Consider the following 15,320-nt stretch of genomic DNA (forward strand, 5'->3'; position numbering starts at 1 on the left):
AACTGGAAAGCGCCACGGTTTCTGATTCTGATGTTTGGCAAGGAAATGCTACCAGGATAGCAGAATTGTCTTTGAAGTGCTACATCACTGATCTTAAGCACAAAGGTGTGTGACTGGATGGCCAGATATGGGCTGTTCCATTATTTCAGTCTTTACGTTAATTATAGCAGCTGAAAATCCTCACCTCTTGCATGATTGCCTTCAATCGTTAGCAAAAGGCAAGTTAATACTGGCCATCTGCATTGGTTTTGTTCATACCTGACAAAGGTTGAAGATGCTCCTGCACATCATAAGATGAAGAACTCTGAGGTGGAAGAAGGTGCTCAAAATGCAACTTTTTTTTAATGGATTTCTTACAGGCAGGACCATTGTGCAAACATGAACGCAAAACGTACTTTTCTGCATTGCACAAACTTATCCTGTTGTCGCCACCCTTGTATTTTTTAAAACTAATTTCACTCTTTAGCAACAAACATGTACAACATCACATTACCATTACTGCTTAAAAACACAGCCTCTGCTCAACAATACTAGGCATCACTGATACTATAGGTATGAAGCTGTCCTTGAGCATACAATATTATAATATTTAGGACTTTTACCATTGTCAGATTTTCTTTCCTCACAAACAGTGTGAAAGAGGCAGTATGTGGAATCAATACACAGTTTTCACCGTGTCTGGAAAAAAGCTTAAATGGGGTTTGGGGGACTGTCAATTGAGGCACTTTCGCTATTCTTCTGGGGCCTTGACTTTAAAATGTTTACATCAAAGTCATGTAATTTGAACAGCAATGCAGATCGTTTGCGCCGCACTTGGGAGGTCAAGTCTCCAAAGATGGAACTGAAAATCACAGTACATAGTGCTGCTCTCGGAATCAATGTATAGATCGAATCTCCAAATGCCTCTCTATGCTGGGCGAGAACCCCTCCAGCATAAATGTTGAAACATAATTCCTCCAGGCATGGGAAGGAAGGGACAAAGAAAGAGATGAAAACACCAAGCAGCTCTGCAATGTAGCTTGGCATTTAAAACATTTTATGGCCGTTTCTCTGAACCATGCAAAATTGGTACAGCTTGAACAAGTGATGACAGAACGTTTTTCAGCGCACAGTTGACAATGGCAACTTTGCAGATGGAAATCAAATCAGGTTCTTCCTAGAGGATGCACTGAAATGAGATTATGAGCACTGCTCAATGCTCCCTGCCTCGTGAAAATGAAGGCTGACTATATCACAAACAAAGCAGCCAAAACATCAGGGAAGAAAGTACACACAGACAAAGCATGTTATTTTAAACCTTTTGTTCGGAGCAGAGTATTTATCCAGCCATATAATACTTGTGAACACTTGAAGGCATCCTGATCAATACGCATTAAAAAAGGTGCCAATATTTTATTGTCTATTACCTATGAAATGTATTTTTTAAATGGTGAGACACTGGGATATTCAGAGGGGCCTTGGTGTCCTTGTACACAAATCACAAGGTAAAATACAGGCGCAGCAAGTAATGAAGAAAATAAATGGCATGTTAGCTTTTATTACAGGAAGTCCTTGTGCACTTATATAGGGCTTCAATGAGAACAGTGTACAATTTTGGTCTCCTTACCTAAGGAAGGAAATATTTGCCTTACAGGCAATTCCAAGGAGGTTCACTGGACTGATCCCGGGATGCTGGGGGCCTGATAAAACACCGAGTCGACTGGTCCTATATTCCTCGGAATTTAGAGGAATAAGAGGTGACCTCATTAAAGCATTCAAATTCATAAGGCCTTGATCGGAGAAATGCTAGGAAGATGTTTCATTTGGCTTGGGAAGTATTGTTCAATGGGTTCTTGTCTCAGAATAAGAGGGCGGCCATTTAGGACTCAGGTGAGGAGAAATTTCTTAACTCAAAGGGTTGCAAAGTTTTGGAATTCTCTGCTCCAGAGGGCCATTGACTGTTTAGTTGTTAAGTATATTTAGGAGAGAATAATAGATATTTGAATAGAAGGGAATCAAGGGGCATGGGGATAGTGTGGGAAGGTGGGTTGAAATGGAAGATCTTTCTATATCTTAATGAATGGTGGAGCAGCTTTGAAGTGCCAATTGTCTGTTCCTCACTACATTTCTCACGTTTTGAAGTAAGCAACTAATATTACGATTTTTAAAAACAAACCTAAGAGGCGACTGTAATCTGGCTCCATCAGAAAAGGACAGAAATGCCACGTGTGGTTTTAGAGTTCTGTTCCTCGCGAGTGCTGCTTCTCACCAGTGGCAGAGGATTGCCCTTTTAATGTCTTGATGTGGAGATGTCGGCGTTGGGCAGGGTGGGCCACTGTAAGAAGTCTTACAACACCAGGTTAAAGACCATCAGGCTTGTGTCGAATCACCTCTTCTCTCACCTGATGATGAAGGAGCTGCGCTCCGAAAGCTAGTGATTCGAAACAAACCTGTTGGACTTTAACCTGGTGTTGTAATACGGTTGATGTCTGGTGAAGGAAAGTGAATGAAAATTTCGACTAAAATAGTGTTCAGCTTCCCGAAGCCTTCAGTTGGTTCGGAAAATGCAAACAGCAGTGGTTTTAGGCTTCACAGCAACGAAAGAATTCAAGTCTTAAGAAAATATTTGTCCCTGTACAGCTTACAGGCAGTTACATTGTGCAACTTGGAACACTGCTGCAGAATGGTTGATACTTCACAGCAACATCAGAAATCACAGCAGAACTGCAGTGAGATGTGACAGGTTAAATGACTTTACTCACTGTTTAACAAATAACTTGCCTAAGGGTTAATTGTTGAATTATCCGACAATGTCATTTCATGAAAACAAGTGAAATGTTCTCTGATGAACTTCCACAGTGCAATCCCGCCAACACAGGGTGCAATTTTCCCAAAAGATTTCCAAGTTAATTTGTGACAGGTTTTCCAGGGAGTTTCCCGGCGGTTCTGCCGGCGAGTTCCCCACCGCTATTCACTTAGTCACTTTTTTGGGCCCTGGGTTGCTTCTTACTGGTTTAGCCCACACTTAGAATTTGTTTTTCATACTGGGGAGCTGAACTCAGAGATCAGGCCGCCATTTTGAAAGGGTGCCCTGATTTTTAAGTAAGCTTACCCCCACCCACGGGCAATATCACCCCCACACCCTGCAAGTGAGGACACCTCGCTATGGGGTCCCCCTCCCTTCCAGGACCCCTACCTGTCACCCCCCCCCCCCACCAACATCCCGAAGGCCCCATCTCACCTGCCCTGCACACCCCCATTCTTCAACCCCTCTCACCCTGCTTTCATGGGCATGGCCCCCCTCACCCCCTGACCCTTGCACTGCCATGCTGGCATCTCAGCAGTGCTCCTGCCAGCTTGGCACTGCCAAGATGGCTGCATTCAAGGGGTAGGGCCTACCCTGCACTTACCCTGACCACCCAGGGGTCTCTGATGGCATTTGTGTGGACCAGTACTGATCGGTGCCCGGCTGCAGCCTCACTGGAGCGGCCGGTGGATCCCATGTTGCCGGTGGATACCGGGTAAATGTGCCCACAAATGGGCTCTCCCGGCATTCACCGGCCACACCATGTTCAAGAGAGAGTGCAACGCGGCCGGAGAATCACGCCCACAAGATGAGAGCACCAGGTTTTTCTGAAACAATAAGCTAGTGCTTGACTAGAAGGTGACTACGAATAATTATATGATGCAGTGTGTCACTTTGGTGGGAACACAAAGGAGGGAAGGAAATCACTTCAAGTTTTTGCAAGACACAATGTTGAATATCCATTAGAGGAACCAGAGATCTGACAAAGAGGGCTTTCAGTATGGGTTGGTCAATCTTATTTTTAAAAATTGCTTTATAGTCATTTACTTTTACTCTTTTCAATCAGTGTAAGTGAGAGGATTTACTGTAGATTAAATTTTAGCCAATTTCATGGAACACAGGAAATGTGCTCTAAAATGACATTACATTATAATATGTTTGGGGCAGTTTGTTTCTTTTACCGTTTACTGTGTTTGGTTTCTCTTTCCTCTCAATATCAATGAGACAAGCATCTCCGAAAAAAAGCCATTCTTACCCGATCTTCCAGTCTGGTCACCTGCTCCTTGTAATAGGCATTGAGTTTCTGCAGCTCTTTCTCTTTTTCTTCCAACTGTTTGGTCTGAAAATGTAAATAGTAGAACCATTGGTAATTTCGGGAGTGAATAATGTCATTGCTTCAAAAAAGCTGAAGTATTTTTTTAAATGAATGAAGTACAGCTCATACATATTGGTTTCTGGTGCAGATACGCAGGGCAATCTGCAACACCGCAAAGCTTCACAGTTTGTTCGCCTGACCACCCTGAAGTGGCTTGTGTCAGGAAAGAAGCTAATGATCTCATCAGCTCTTTTGTACCATTTCATTGACAAGTCACAGGCCACTTGAGAAGAGCTCGACTCTCTCCTGACAAGAGAACGGGAAATGCTAGCTCAACGCTGTACATGCTTGCACTGGCACAAGTGCCGGACAGCACCTACACTGGGGGTGGAGTATCAAAGGAAGAATCATACAGCCAAAACCCATTAAAATTATGTACAAAGGAACCACAAATGAGAAACATTATATGTTCAATTGTCAGATTTTAAAAATCTCTTTGTTCAACATCAAGTGCAATTAGAGAAATTGAACTGGAGGAATGACTGAGTCTGACAATGCAACACAGGTGAGTTAACATCAGTATAGATACAGCTATTAATCTGGTTAACTTCAGTGATCATTTTATTTCAATTGCATGCTTGTTAATTCAGCTGCAATACATATTGCTAGGCATAGTAACTCGTCCCAGCAAATTCCAATAAATGGTTCCATATAATGTTTAACATCTCATATTTGACAAAAATATCCCGAAACCAAAAATGGAGGGAAATATACCCCTCAATGTTCTATAAGCAACTATTTGATTTTTATTTCACAAATAAGATGCTTGTGGCAAAACATCCCAAAATTGCATTGCTCAGTTACTTTTGGTTCTATCGTCCTTCAAGGCGCTTTAAAGACTTTGGCAAGAGCCAGAGTATCTTTTGATGAATCCTTTCTGAAGGAGCTGCTGCTCAGAATATAGATACCCTGCTAACGTTCTGAAGTAATGCCTTCTATACTGAACCATCCTCACACATTTTCTTGTGGAGACAATGACAAAGGAAAACTGGAGCTGGAATTATCTCTCTCATTTACTTACTCCAGTCTTCTTGTCTTCAGAAACATTTAAGCTCAGTGATTTTGACCAGGGGAAGAGGGAGGAAAAATGGACAGGTCTTCTGCAAGTCCGTTTTATGATTCTTTTCAATTCCATCTGCTTTTGAACAATGTTTTAAATGCTTGAAGACGATAAATAGAATTCTGATTCACCAGTTTGCCGTTTCAAATAATTAAAACCCATGCAATTTAACCTCACACCCCAATCGCTCAAGATTTTCTCACTCACCTTTAGTGCTTGCAGGATACGGAGGAAAACAAAATTCTAATAATAATCATCTTTATTGTCACAAGTAGGCTTACATTAACACTGCACTGTGAAAAGCCACGAGTCGCCACACTCCAGCGCCTGTTCGGGTACAGAGGGAGAATTCAGAATGTCCAATGCACCTAACAAGCACATCTTTTGGGACTTGTGGGAGGAAACCGCAGCACCCGGAGGAAACCCACGCAGACACAGGGAGAACATGCAGACTCCACACAGTGACCAAGCCGGGAATTGAACCTGGGACGCTGGAGCTGTGAAGCAACAGTGCTACCCACTGTGCTACCGTGCCCAGTATTTCTGTGCATTACCTCAATCAACTGACACCTGCATCTTAGTGGATCGCATAGGATCAACTCAACTATGGTAGCATTTTCCTACGTTGTACAGTCATTCAGTGCATACTGTGTAGTCACGCATGAAAATTAATCTATTGACAAAGTTGTTTAAAATCTTAAGTGTCGCTGTTGTTCTCAGATACAATAAAAAAACAAGATCTGAACGTAAGCAAAAATAGCCCGTCCTAGTCACAACTCGCCTAAGCATTGTGACCGAAACATTCACTTTATCTCACCTTACTGGAAACTGCCATCTATTTCCCCCAGTTGCTTATTTGTGACACAGGATAGTGGAAGCACAGCATGGTTCTGCACATCAACTTGACAGAATCTCGTTTCTCCTGCACTAATTATCAGCCTTCCTGGCTATCTGCTATCAGATTGCGCAGTTGATATTGAAACTATACAATGTTTCTTTTGTTCTTTATATTGCACTTGTCTGCATTCCAGTGAAAAGGAAACTATTGCATTAGACATACATCAAGGCAACATTTTATGCACCTATTAGCTGCCAATCCAATGTACATTATCTGCTGGCAATGTCTTGCCAATTATGCGGACACTGGCGTTTCCATTTTACCAGCAAGTCACCAAGGAATGGGAAGGAGCAGTGCAAGGTGGAAAGCTGTTTAATTCTCCACGATTCTGAAGCGTAAGCTGAACTGGGAGGAGAGTGAGTGTTCCCGTTCACTCCAACGGTGGCTGGGGGGGGGGGGGTCCGTTTCAAGTCCGATTACTCTTTGTCAAAGAACAAAGAGTCATCGGACTCAAAATGTTAGCTCTTTTCTCTCCCTACAGATGCTGCCAGACCTACTGAGATTTTCCAGCATTTTCTCTTTTGTTTCAGATTCCAGCATCCACAGTAATTTGCTTTTATTGAGTGCTGGGGTGGTGTGCTGATCAATCACATGCTTGGGCTGGTGAGGCGGGATGCCAGGTTTAGGGGATGGGAGGAGAAGGGGGTGGAAAGGATGAGGGATTTGTTTTTGGAGGGGCGATTTGAGAGCCTGGGGGAATTGTTGGAAAAATTTGGGCTTTCTTAGGGGGATACATTTAGGTACCTACAGGTTTGCAATTTCGAGAGGAAGATCTTTACGACATTCCCTGTGGTGCCGTTGTCCTTGCTGTTGGAGAGGGTTCTGTCACAGGCAGGGACGGAGGATGGGAGTGGGGTGGGAATAAGAGGCGACCATCAGGAGCGAGTGAGAGCGTGACAAGGGGGAATGCCGATCACCAGCATGTGAAAGAGATGGTCGAGGGTTTGTCTATGCGGGTGTGTGTAAAACAGAGAGCTGAGTGAGTGTGTGTTGGCATAAGAGAGGGAGGTGTGTAAGAGAGATATGAGTGTGTGTATAAGAGAAAGATTTGAGTGTGTGTATGAGAGAGTGGGAGGTGTGTGTGTAAGAGAAAGGTGTGTGTGTATATATAAAATAAAAAGACCTGTATGTGTGTGTAGCGCACAATGACTTACACGAGACGAGAAGTGATGAAGTCTATCTAGGCTTTATTAAGAGAGACTTGTTCCCCAGCAGCTCAGTAACAGAATGAGGCTGCGGGGAGAACTCAAGCTCTTATACTCCACCTTCAGGGCGGAGCCAGAAGTCGGCAGATCCAACCAGGACCCGGGACCTGTCAGCCAATAGCCTCTCGGCTTCACAGGTACCATATTAGCCCTAATACATACCACCACATTCACCCCTTGTTAAAAAGGAACCCGGCGGGGTGGTGGTTCGCATGGTGGTAGGGGTTTACAAGGCTGGCCCTGGAACAAATTTCAGACTGTGGCTATACATTTTTAGCCCAACTTTTAGCTATGTACAAGTTTGTCAGAACTATTTACAATAAGGGAAAAAAATTTCTTTTACAACAAAATTCTTGCTTTCTTGGTGTCACGCGGATTCCACGAGTCGAGCGGGCGGTCTGGTCTTCCTCGTCGATCGCCTCAGCCCCGGTGATGGTGCAGGTGCTGGCTCGGGCGCTGTCGTCTCCGGGAGCGTTACGCTGTTTGTTCCTGTTTTACTCCTGGGCGGGCACGGGAGGCGGACCGACCCCCCCCCGGGAAGGGGGCGGTCGTGGGGTGCGCCGGTGGCAGGGAGGGGGTGATCGGTGTTGGGGGTGTGTGTGTGTTGCCGGCGGGCGCCAGGTCCCGCAGGGAGACCGTGTCCTGTCGGCCGTCGGGGTACGCCACATAGGCGTACTGCGGGTTCACGTGGAGAAGGTGAACCCTCTCGACCAACGGGTCCGATTTGTGCGCCCGCACATGTTTCCGGAGCAAGATGGGTCCTGGGGCTGCCAGCCAGGTCGGCAGCGACGTTCCGGAGGAGGACTTCCGAAGGAAGACAAGGAGGCGCTCGTGAGGCGTTTGGTTAGTGGTGGTACACAGCAGCGACTGGATGAAGTGGAGAGCATCCGGGAGGACTTCCTGCCACCGGGAAACTGGGAGATCTCTGGACCGTAGGGCCAGTAGGACGGTCTTCCAGACCGTGCCGTTCTCCCACTCTACCTGCCCATTCCCCCGGGGGTTGTAGCTGGTCGTCCTGCTCGAAGCAATGCCCTTGCTGAGCAGGAACTGACGCAGCTCGTCACTTATGAAGGAGGACCCCCTGTTGCTATGGATGTATGCGGGGACGCCGAACAGTGTAAAGATGGTGCCCAGGGCTTTAATGACCGTGACCGCTGTCATGTCGGGGCAGGGAATGGCGAAGGGGAAACAGGAGTACTCGTCCACCACGTTCAGGAAGTATGCGTTGCGGTCGGTGGAGGAGAGGGGCCCTTTGAAATCCAAACTGAGGCGTTCAAAGGGGCGGCAAGCCTTGATCAGGTGCGCTCTATCCGGCCTGAAAAAGTGCGGTTTGCACTCTGCGCAGATGTGGCAGTTCCTGGTGACTGTACGGACCTCCTCCACAGAGTAGGGGAGGTTGCGGGACTTTACGAAATGGTAGAATTGAGTGACCCCCGGGTGGCAGAGGTCCTCGTGGAGGGCTTGGAGGCGGTCTATTTGTGTACATGTGCCGCGGGATAGGGCATCGGACGGCTCGTTCAGCTTTCTGGGATGATACAAGATCTCATAGGTATAGGTGGAGAGCTCGATCCTCCACCTTAAGATCTTGTCATTCTTAATTTTGCCCCGCTGTGCATTATCGAACATGAAGGCTACCGACCGTTGGGTCGGTGAGGAGAGTGAAACTCCTGCCGGCCAGGTAATGCCTCCAATGTCGCACAGCTTCCACTATGGCTTGGGCTTCCTTTTCCACTGAGGAGTGGCGGATTTCTGAGGCGTGGAGGGTCTGGGAGAAAAAGCCACGGCTCTGCCCGCTTGGTTAAGGGTGGCCGCCAGAGCTACATCGGATGGGTTGCTCTCGACCTAGAAGGGGAGGGACTCGTCGATGGCGCGCATCGTGGCCTTTGCGATATCCGCTTTGATGCGGCTGAAGGCCTGGCGGGCCTTTGTCGACAGGGGGAAGGTAGTGGTCTGTATTAGCGGGCGGGCCTTGTCTGCATATTGGGGACCCACTGGGCGTAATATGAAAAGAAGCCTAGGCAATGTTTCAGGGCTTTGGAGCAGTGGGGGAGGGGAAATTCCATAAGGGGGCGCATGCGTTCGGGGTCGGGGCCTATCACTCCATTGCGCACTACGTATCCCAGGATGGCCAAACGGTTTGTGCTAAAAATGCATTTTTCCTCGTTATATGTGAGGTTCAGGGCGTTAGTGGTCTGGAGGAACTTTTGGAGGTTGGTGTCGTAGTCCTGCTGATCGTGGCCGCAGATGGTTACGTTGTCAAGATACGGGAACGTGGCCTGCAACCCGTGCTGGTCAACCATTCGGTCCATCTCCCGTTGGAAGACCGAGCCCCCGTTCGTGACGCCAAATGGGACCCTTAGGAAATGGTATAGCCGCCCGTCTGCCTCGAAGGCGGTGTACTTGCGGTCACCTGGGCGGATGGGGAGCTGGTGGTATGCGGACTGGAGGTCCACGGTGGAAAAAACCTTGTACTGGGCAATCCGATTGACCATGTCGGATATGCGGGGGAGAGGGTACGCATCTAGCTGCGTGTACCTGTAGTCTACTGTCTGACTGTAGTCTACGACCATCCTCTGCTTCTCCCCTGTCTTCACTACTACCACCTGAGCTCTCCAGGGACTATTGCTGGTCTGGATTATGCCTTCCTTCAGCAACCGCTGGACTTCAGACCGAATAAATATCCGGTCATGGGCGCTGTACCGTCTGCTCCTAGTGGCGACGGGTTTGCAATCCGGGGTGAGGTTTGCAAACAAGGACGGCAGTTCAACCTTGATGGTTGCGAGGCCGCAGATAGTGAGTGGGGGGATTGGGCCGCCGAATTGGAATGTTAGGCTCTGGAGGTTACATTGGAAGTCTAATCCCAGTAATGTGGGCGCGCTGAGTTGGGGAAGGGCGTAGAGCCTGTAGTTCTTAAACCCCCTCCCTTGCGCCGTTAGGTTCGCGATGCAGAACCCTTTGATCTCCACTGAGTGGGATCCTGCATCTAGAGAAATCTTTTGCGTGCTTGGATGGATGGACAAAAAACAGCGTCTTACCCTATCTGGGTGAATAAAACTTTCCGTGCTCCAGGAGTCGATCAAGCATGGCGTCTCGTATCCGTTGACCAGCATCATTGTTGTCGTCGTTTGGAGCGTCCGGGGCCGCCATTGATCCAATGTCACTGAAGCCAGTCGTGGCAGTAGTGTCGCGGCGTTTTCTTCGGACCGCGTGGAGCCGTCTATGCTGGGGTCCTTTGTTGTCAACCAAGATGGCCACCCCCATGAATTGCACGCGGTCGGGGGTGGACAAAATGGCCGCCCCATGAATCGCACGCGGTCGGGGGTGGACAAAATGGCCGCCCCCATGAATCGCACGTGGCTGGGGGGGGGGGTCACAAGATGGCGGCGTACATCCTCCCCTCGTGGTGTCCGGGACCCAAAATGACAGCGCCCGCGGGTCACACATGGGACGCTGGGGGGGGGGGTTGGGGATGTGTTGTCCATGTTCTTTTCCTGGGATTGCGGCGGGCCCCCGGGACCGGCACACTGCCGCGTAATGGCCCTTTTTGCCGCAGCTTTTACAAGTAGCTGCGCGGGCCGGGCAGCGCTGCCGGGGGTGTTTCGCCTGCCCGCAAAAGTAGCAGTGGACCCCCCCGGGATGGTCTGGTGCTCAAACTGCGCAAGCTTGCGGGGGGTGCCGAGGAGGGGTGTCGCGACGGGGTCCACGGATCCCAAGGGGCTGCCGCGCGGTTGGGGCCGTAGGTGCGGGCGTTTTGGGGGGCCACATCAAGGGAGGCCGCAAGGGTCCGTGCCTCTGAGAGCCCTAGCGACTCTCTTTCTAAAAGCCTCTGACGAATTTGGGGAGAGTTCATACCTGCCACGAATGCATCTCGAATTAGCAGGTCCGTGTGCTCGATCGCGTTCACCGGCGGGCAGTTGCAGTTTCGTCCCAAAATCAGCAGCGCGCCGTAGAATTCGTCGAGCGATTCTCCGGGAATTTGCCTGTCTCGTCACGAGTTGGTGGCGTGGGTAGACCTGGTTTACGGGCCGAATGTAGATGCCCTTCAGCAACGCGAGCGCCGTTGGGAAATCCTCCGCGTCTTCTATAGGCGAGTAAATACCCTTGAATGCAGGACCTGCATTTTCAGCTCTTCCGTGATCCGGCCGGGGGCCGTTCGAAGGTAGCCTTCGAAGCATGCTAGCCAGTGTTTGAACACGGCCACCGAGTTTGCTGCATGGGGGCTGATCCGCAGGCACTACGGGGCGATCCGGAGCTCCGAAGTCTTTCAAGTTCGCTTAATAAATTGTAGCACACAATGACTTACACGAGACGAGATGCGATGAAGTCTATCTAGGCTTAATTAAGAGAGACTTGTTCCCCAGCAGCTCAGTAACAGAATGAGGCTGCGGTGAGAACTCGAGCTCTTATACTCCGCCTTCAGGGCGGAGCCAGAAGTCGGCAGATCCAACCAGGACCCGGGACCTGTCAGCCAATAGCCTCTCGGCTTCACAGGTACCATATTACCCCTAATATATACCACCACAGTGTGTACAAAAAAAGGGGCAGCACGGTAGCCTTGTGGATAGCACAATTGCTTCACAGCTCCAGGGTCCCAGGTTCGATTCCGGCTTGGGTCACTGTCTGTGCGGAGTCTGCACATCCTCCCCGTGTGTGCGTGGGTTTCCTCCAGGTGCTCCGGTTTCCTCCCACAGTCCAAAGATGTGCAGGTTAGGTGGATTGGCCATGATAAATTGCCCTTAGTGTCCAAAATTGCCCTTAGTGTTGGGTGGGGTTACTGGGTTATGGGGATGGGGTGGCGGTGTTGACCTTGGGTAGAATGCTCTTTCCAAGAGCCGGTGCAAACTCGATGGGCCGAATGGCCTCCTTCTGCACTGTAAATTCTATAAGAGAGGTGTGTGTGAGAAGTATGTGAATGTGGAAGAAAGAGATGTGCGTGTGAGAGAGTGAGGTGTGTGAGAGAGTGAGGCGTGTGAGAGAGTAGGGGGCGTGTGAGAGAGTGAGGCGTGTGGGAGTGAGGCGTGTGGGAGAGTGAGGTGTGAGGGAGTAGGGTGTGTGAGAGAGTGAGGTGTGTGGGAGTGAGGTGTGAGGGAGTAGGGCGTGTGGGAGAGTGAGGTGTGAGGGAGTAGGGCGTGTGAGAGTAAAGTGTGTGAGGGAGAGTGATGCGTGTGAGAGGGAGGTGTGTGAGAGAGTGTGGTGTGTGAATGTGTGTGAGAGAGAGCATGTTCTGTTAACAAGCAGATCAACCTGGAGCTCTATACCTCCTATGTTTACCTCTCCATGTCCTCTTACTTTGACCGGGATGACGTTGCCCTGCGTCACTTTGCTGAGTTTTGAGGGAGAGGGATGCGTGTGAGAGGGAGGTGTGTGAGAGAGTGTGGTGTGTGAATGTGTGTGAGAGAGAGCATGGCATGTGTATCTGTAAAAGAGTGTGGTGTGTGAGAGAGAGGGAGGTATGTGAGAGAGATTGAGGTGTGAGAGTGAAATGTATGAGTGTGTGTAAGAGAGTGTGGCATGTGTATCTGTAAGAGACTGGTGTGTGAAAGAGAGGGAGGTATGTCTAAGAGAGGTACATGTGTGTGAGAGAGGTGAAAGTGTCAGTGTTTGTGGTTGTGAGAGAAGTGAGTGTGTGTGAGAGAGAAAGAAAGTGTGAGACAGAGATGTGAGAATATTTATCGGTCTGTGTGTGCGTGCGTGCGTGTGGTGAGAGCATGCATGTGTCCGATATGAGAATCCAGCTTTCCAGCATCATTCCTCCCATTAAAAATGACACACAGGTGAGACGCAAGTACATTTTTAGAAGATAACTTTTTAATTATAATAAATAAATGTACAAAAGAAATAGAAAGGACTGCTATAAATTAGGTTTTTGCATGTTTCTACCGGCTGCACAAAAACAATCCATTTTTTTGTGCTTTAACTCATCAACACAATAAGAATGCTTCTCAGGCGTTCAGTCAGTACTCCTGGGTGATCAAAAGGGTTCCGAAAATGTTTGGGAAACTCTGTTTATAATGGTGTTGTTTACACTCTGACTACATTGTGCAGCTTTATGACACTATGCATAATCATAAAAGCTATCAACATTCATCTCTCAGTGGGTCAAGAAAGGCTGGAGGGAATGCAATCAATTCCAGTTTAATAATAGTGTAGGGGACTGAGCACCAAGCCTTAAGTCAATTTAGGAGGATCACTGAGATCATGTGATTCTACACAATTCAAGAAAAACAGGAGATTTCCCAAAAACTCTTGAACACCTCCAGGAAGCCAGTTTATAGCAGTGCTAATAGAGGTCCATGAAGGAAGGGACCAGGGATAGAAAGCGTCATGGGAGGTGTGAAACACAAGAGTGAATTCTTTATTGTAGATTGACTTTATTGTAGATTTGTTAACAGTGCCAACTCATGTAGAACTGAATGCCAATTGATTTTTCGGAAGTTTACATTTGTTTGATTGCATTTTACTATACACACTCCAAAGCAATGTGTAGTGTCAGAGATACTGTCCATCGCTTCTGCTATTGAGGAAAACAGTGTTCTCATCCATTTCATAAATCCCATCTATAGATGGAATTAAATCAAGAAACTAGCCATCCAGAACAGAAGGGATATAAAGAACATTGCTTCAGGATTTCTGCCTCACAATATGTCTTGCTTTAAAACAGAAGTTTCTCCTTGACATATTTATGATTTGATATTATTCAAAATTGCAAAACAACAATCTGCTCTTGCAGTATCATTTGAAATGTTCACATCAATTTGCCCTGTAAACAGCATAAACAGGTTTGCAGTCAGTTTTGCACCATGCAACTCCATGCACTGGATCTGTATTGAAACCAGACAAACCCCGTGTAGTAGGGAAAATGGAGGATCTGAGGTACACACGGAACAGCAGGGAAGGGAATGCCTGGAAAGGGTTAACCTGACAATCTCAAAAACCCAAAATGTGGACAAACGCAAATTAACATACTAAACGCAGACATATCTCAGGGAGCACATTTTGTAGCCTGCAAATCAAAAAAGTTCAGCCTCGCTCCTGAATGTCTGGAAGAGGCATTGGCGACCCACCCGTATACATGTATCAGGGAAATAGAGTACTCATCATCTCATTACAGGCTGATTGTCTAAAGGACGTTCCTTTGTATTGCAAAGCAAATGGACAAGATGTGCCTACTGAACAATTAAAAGTAGATTATGTCAAACAATGTATCCCCGTCATCTAATCGGGGAAGTGACTGTAACCTATCAAACTGCCGGTATCGATAATTGATTGTATTGTAGTACTTTGAATCACCTTTCAATCTTTTGAATTAGTCCGGACTATCCAAATGTGTATAAGGTGTGTAAATCAGCTTTATGGGCCAGAGCAACTTGGACCGGAGCTGTAGTTAAGACGGGTGAGTTTTAGCCCTCCCACATGCATGTGGCAAATAAAGCTATTTTGTTACAAGTTTCATACTGCCTGAAGAACTCGACTCATTTAATTCCGCGAACACCCCAGGTCTCTAGATGCCCTTAATCAATAGAAATCCTTTTTACTCTGTAGTTAATCCATCAAGGTGCATCAAATTTGCTAGATATAGACTTGTAAAGCCAAATTTCTGAGACCAATTTGAAGGTCAAAAGTTATCAAGCCTACTTTTCATGGGTAAAGTTTGAGAGGTTGACATGATTGCTTGATTTGGGCAAAATACAAATAAAAACATGTTGTAATGGAATGAACTGAAAACCAACAACACAAAAGAATTCATAACAAATATCTAACATTTATTTATTTTGTAGCATGACAAACTATATACACACTTCATGTTGAATTCCTTCAAAAATACTTTGGGCGCAAACCAATTACCACACTGCGCCGGGAAAGCAGCTCACCACGGCGTGGCCGGTGAAAGCAAGACGACCCCTCTCCTGGGATCTACCCGGCTCACAGCGCCTCGCGAGATCTAATGTGGTCTTGTCACAGAAAAAAGCAAGTAAACATGATTGTAGTGGTCTTTG

General features: G+C 47.4%; 1 protein-coding gene across 1 annotated transcript in view; it reads right to left on the bottom strand.

Moving 5' to 3' along the window:
* The window catches only part of chchd3a (coiled-coil-helix-coiled-coil-helix domain containing 3a), a 344,371-nt gene that overhangs the window by 74,596 nt on the left and 254,455 nt on the right, over positions 1–15,320 (bottom strand). Inside the window, exon 5 of the mRNA XM_072471116.1 lies at positions 4,041–4,124. Coding sequence (XP_072327217.1) covers positions 4,041–4,124 — 84 coding nt within the window. The remainder of the gene's footprint in view (positions 1–4,040; positions 4,125–15,320) is intronic.

This window comes from Scyliorhinus torazame, chromosome 13 (assembly GCF_047496885.1).
Source record: "Scyliorhinus torazame isolate Kashiwa2021f chromosome 13, sScyTor2.1, whole genome shotgun sequence".
Lineage (NCBI taxonomy): Eukaryota > Metazoa > Chordata > Chondrichthyes > Carcharhiniformes > Scyliorhinidae > Scyliorhinus > Scyliorhinus torazame.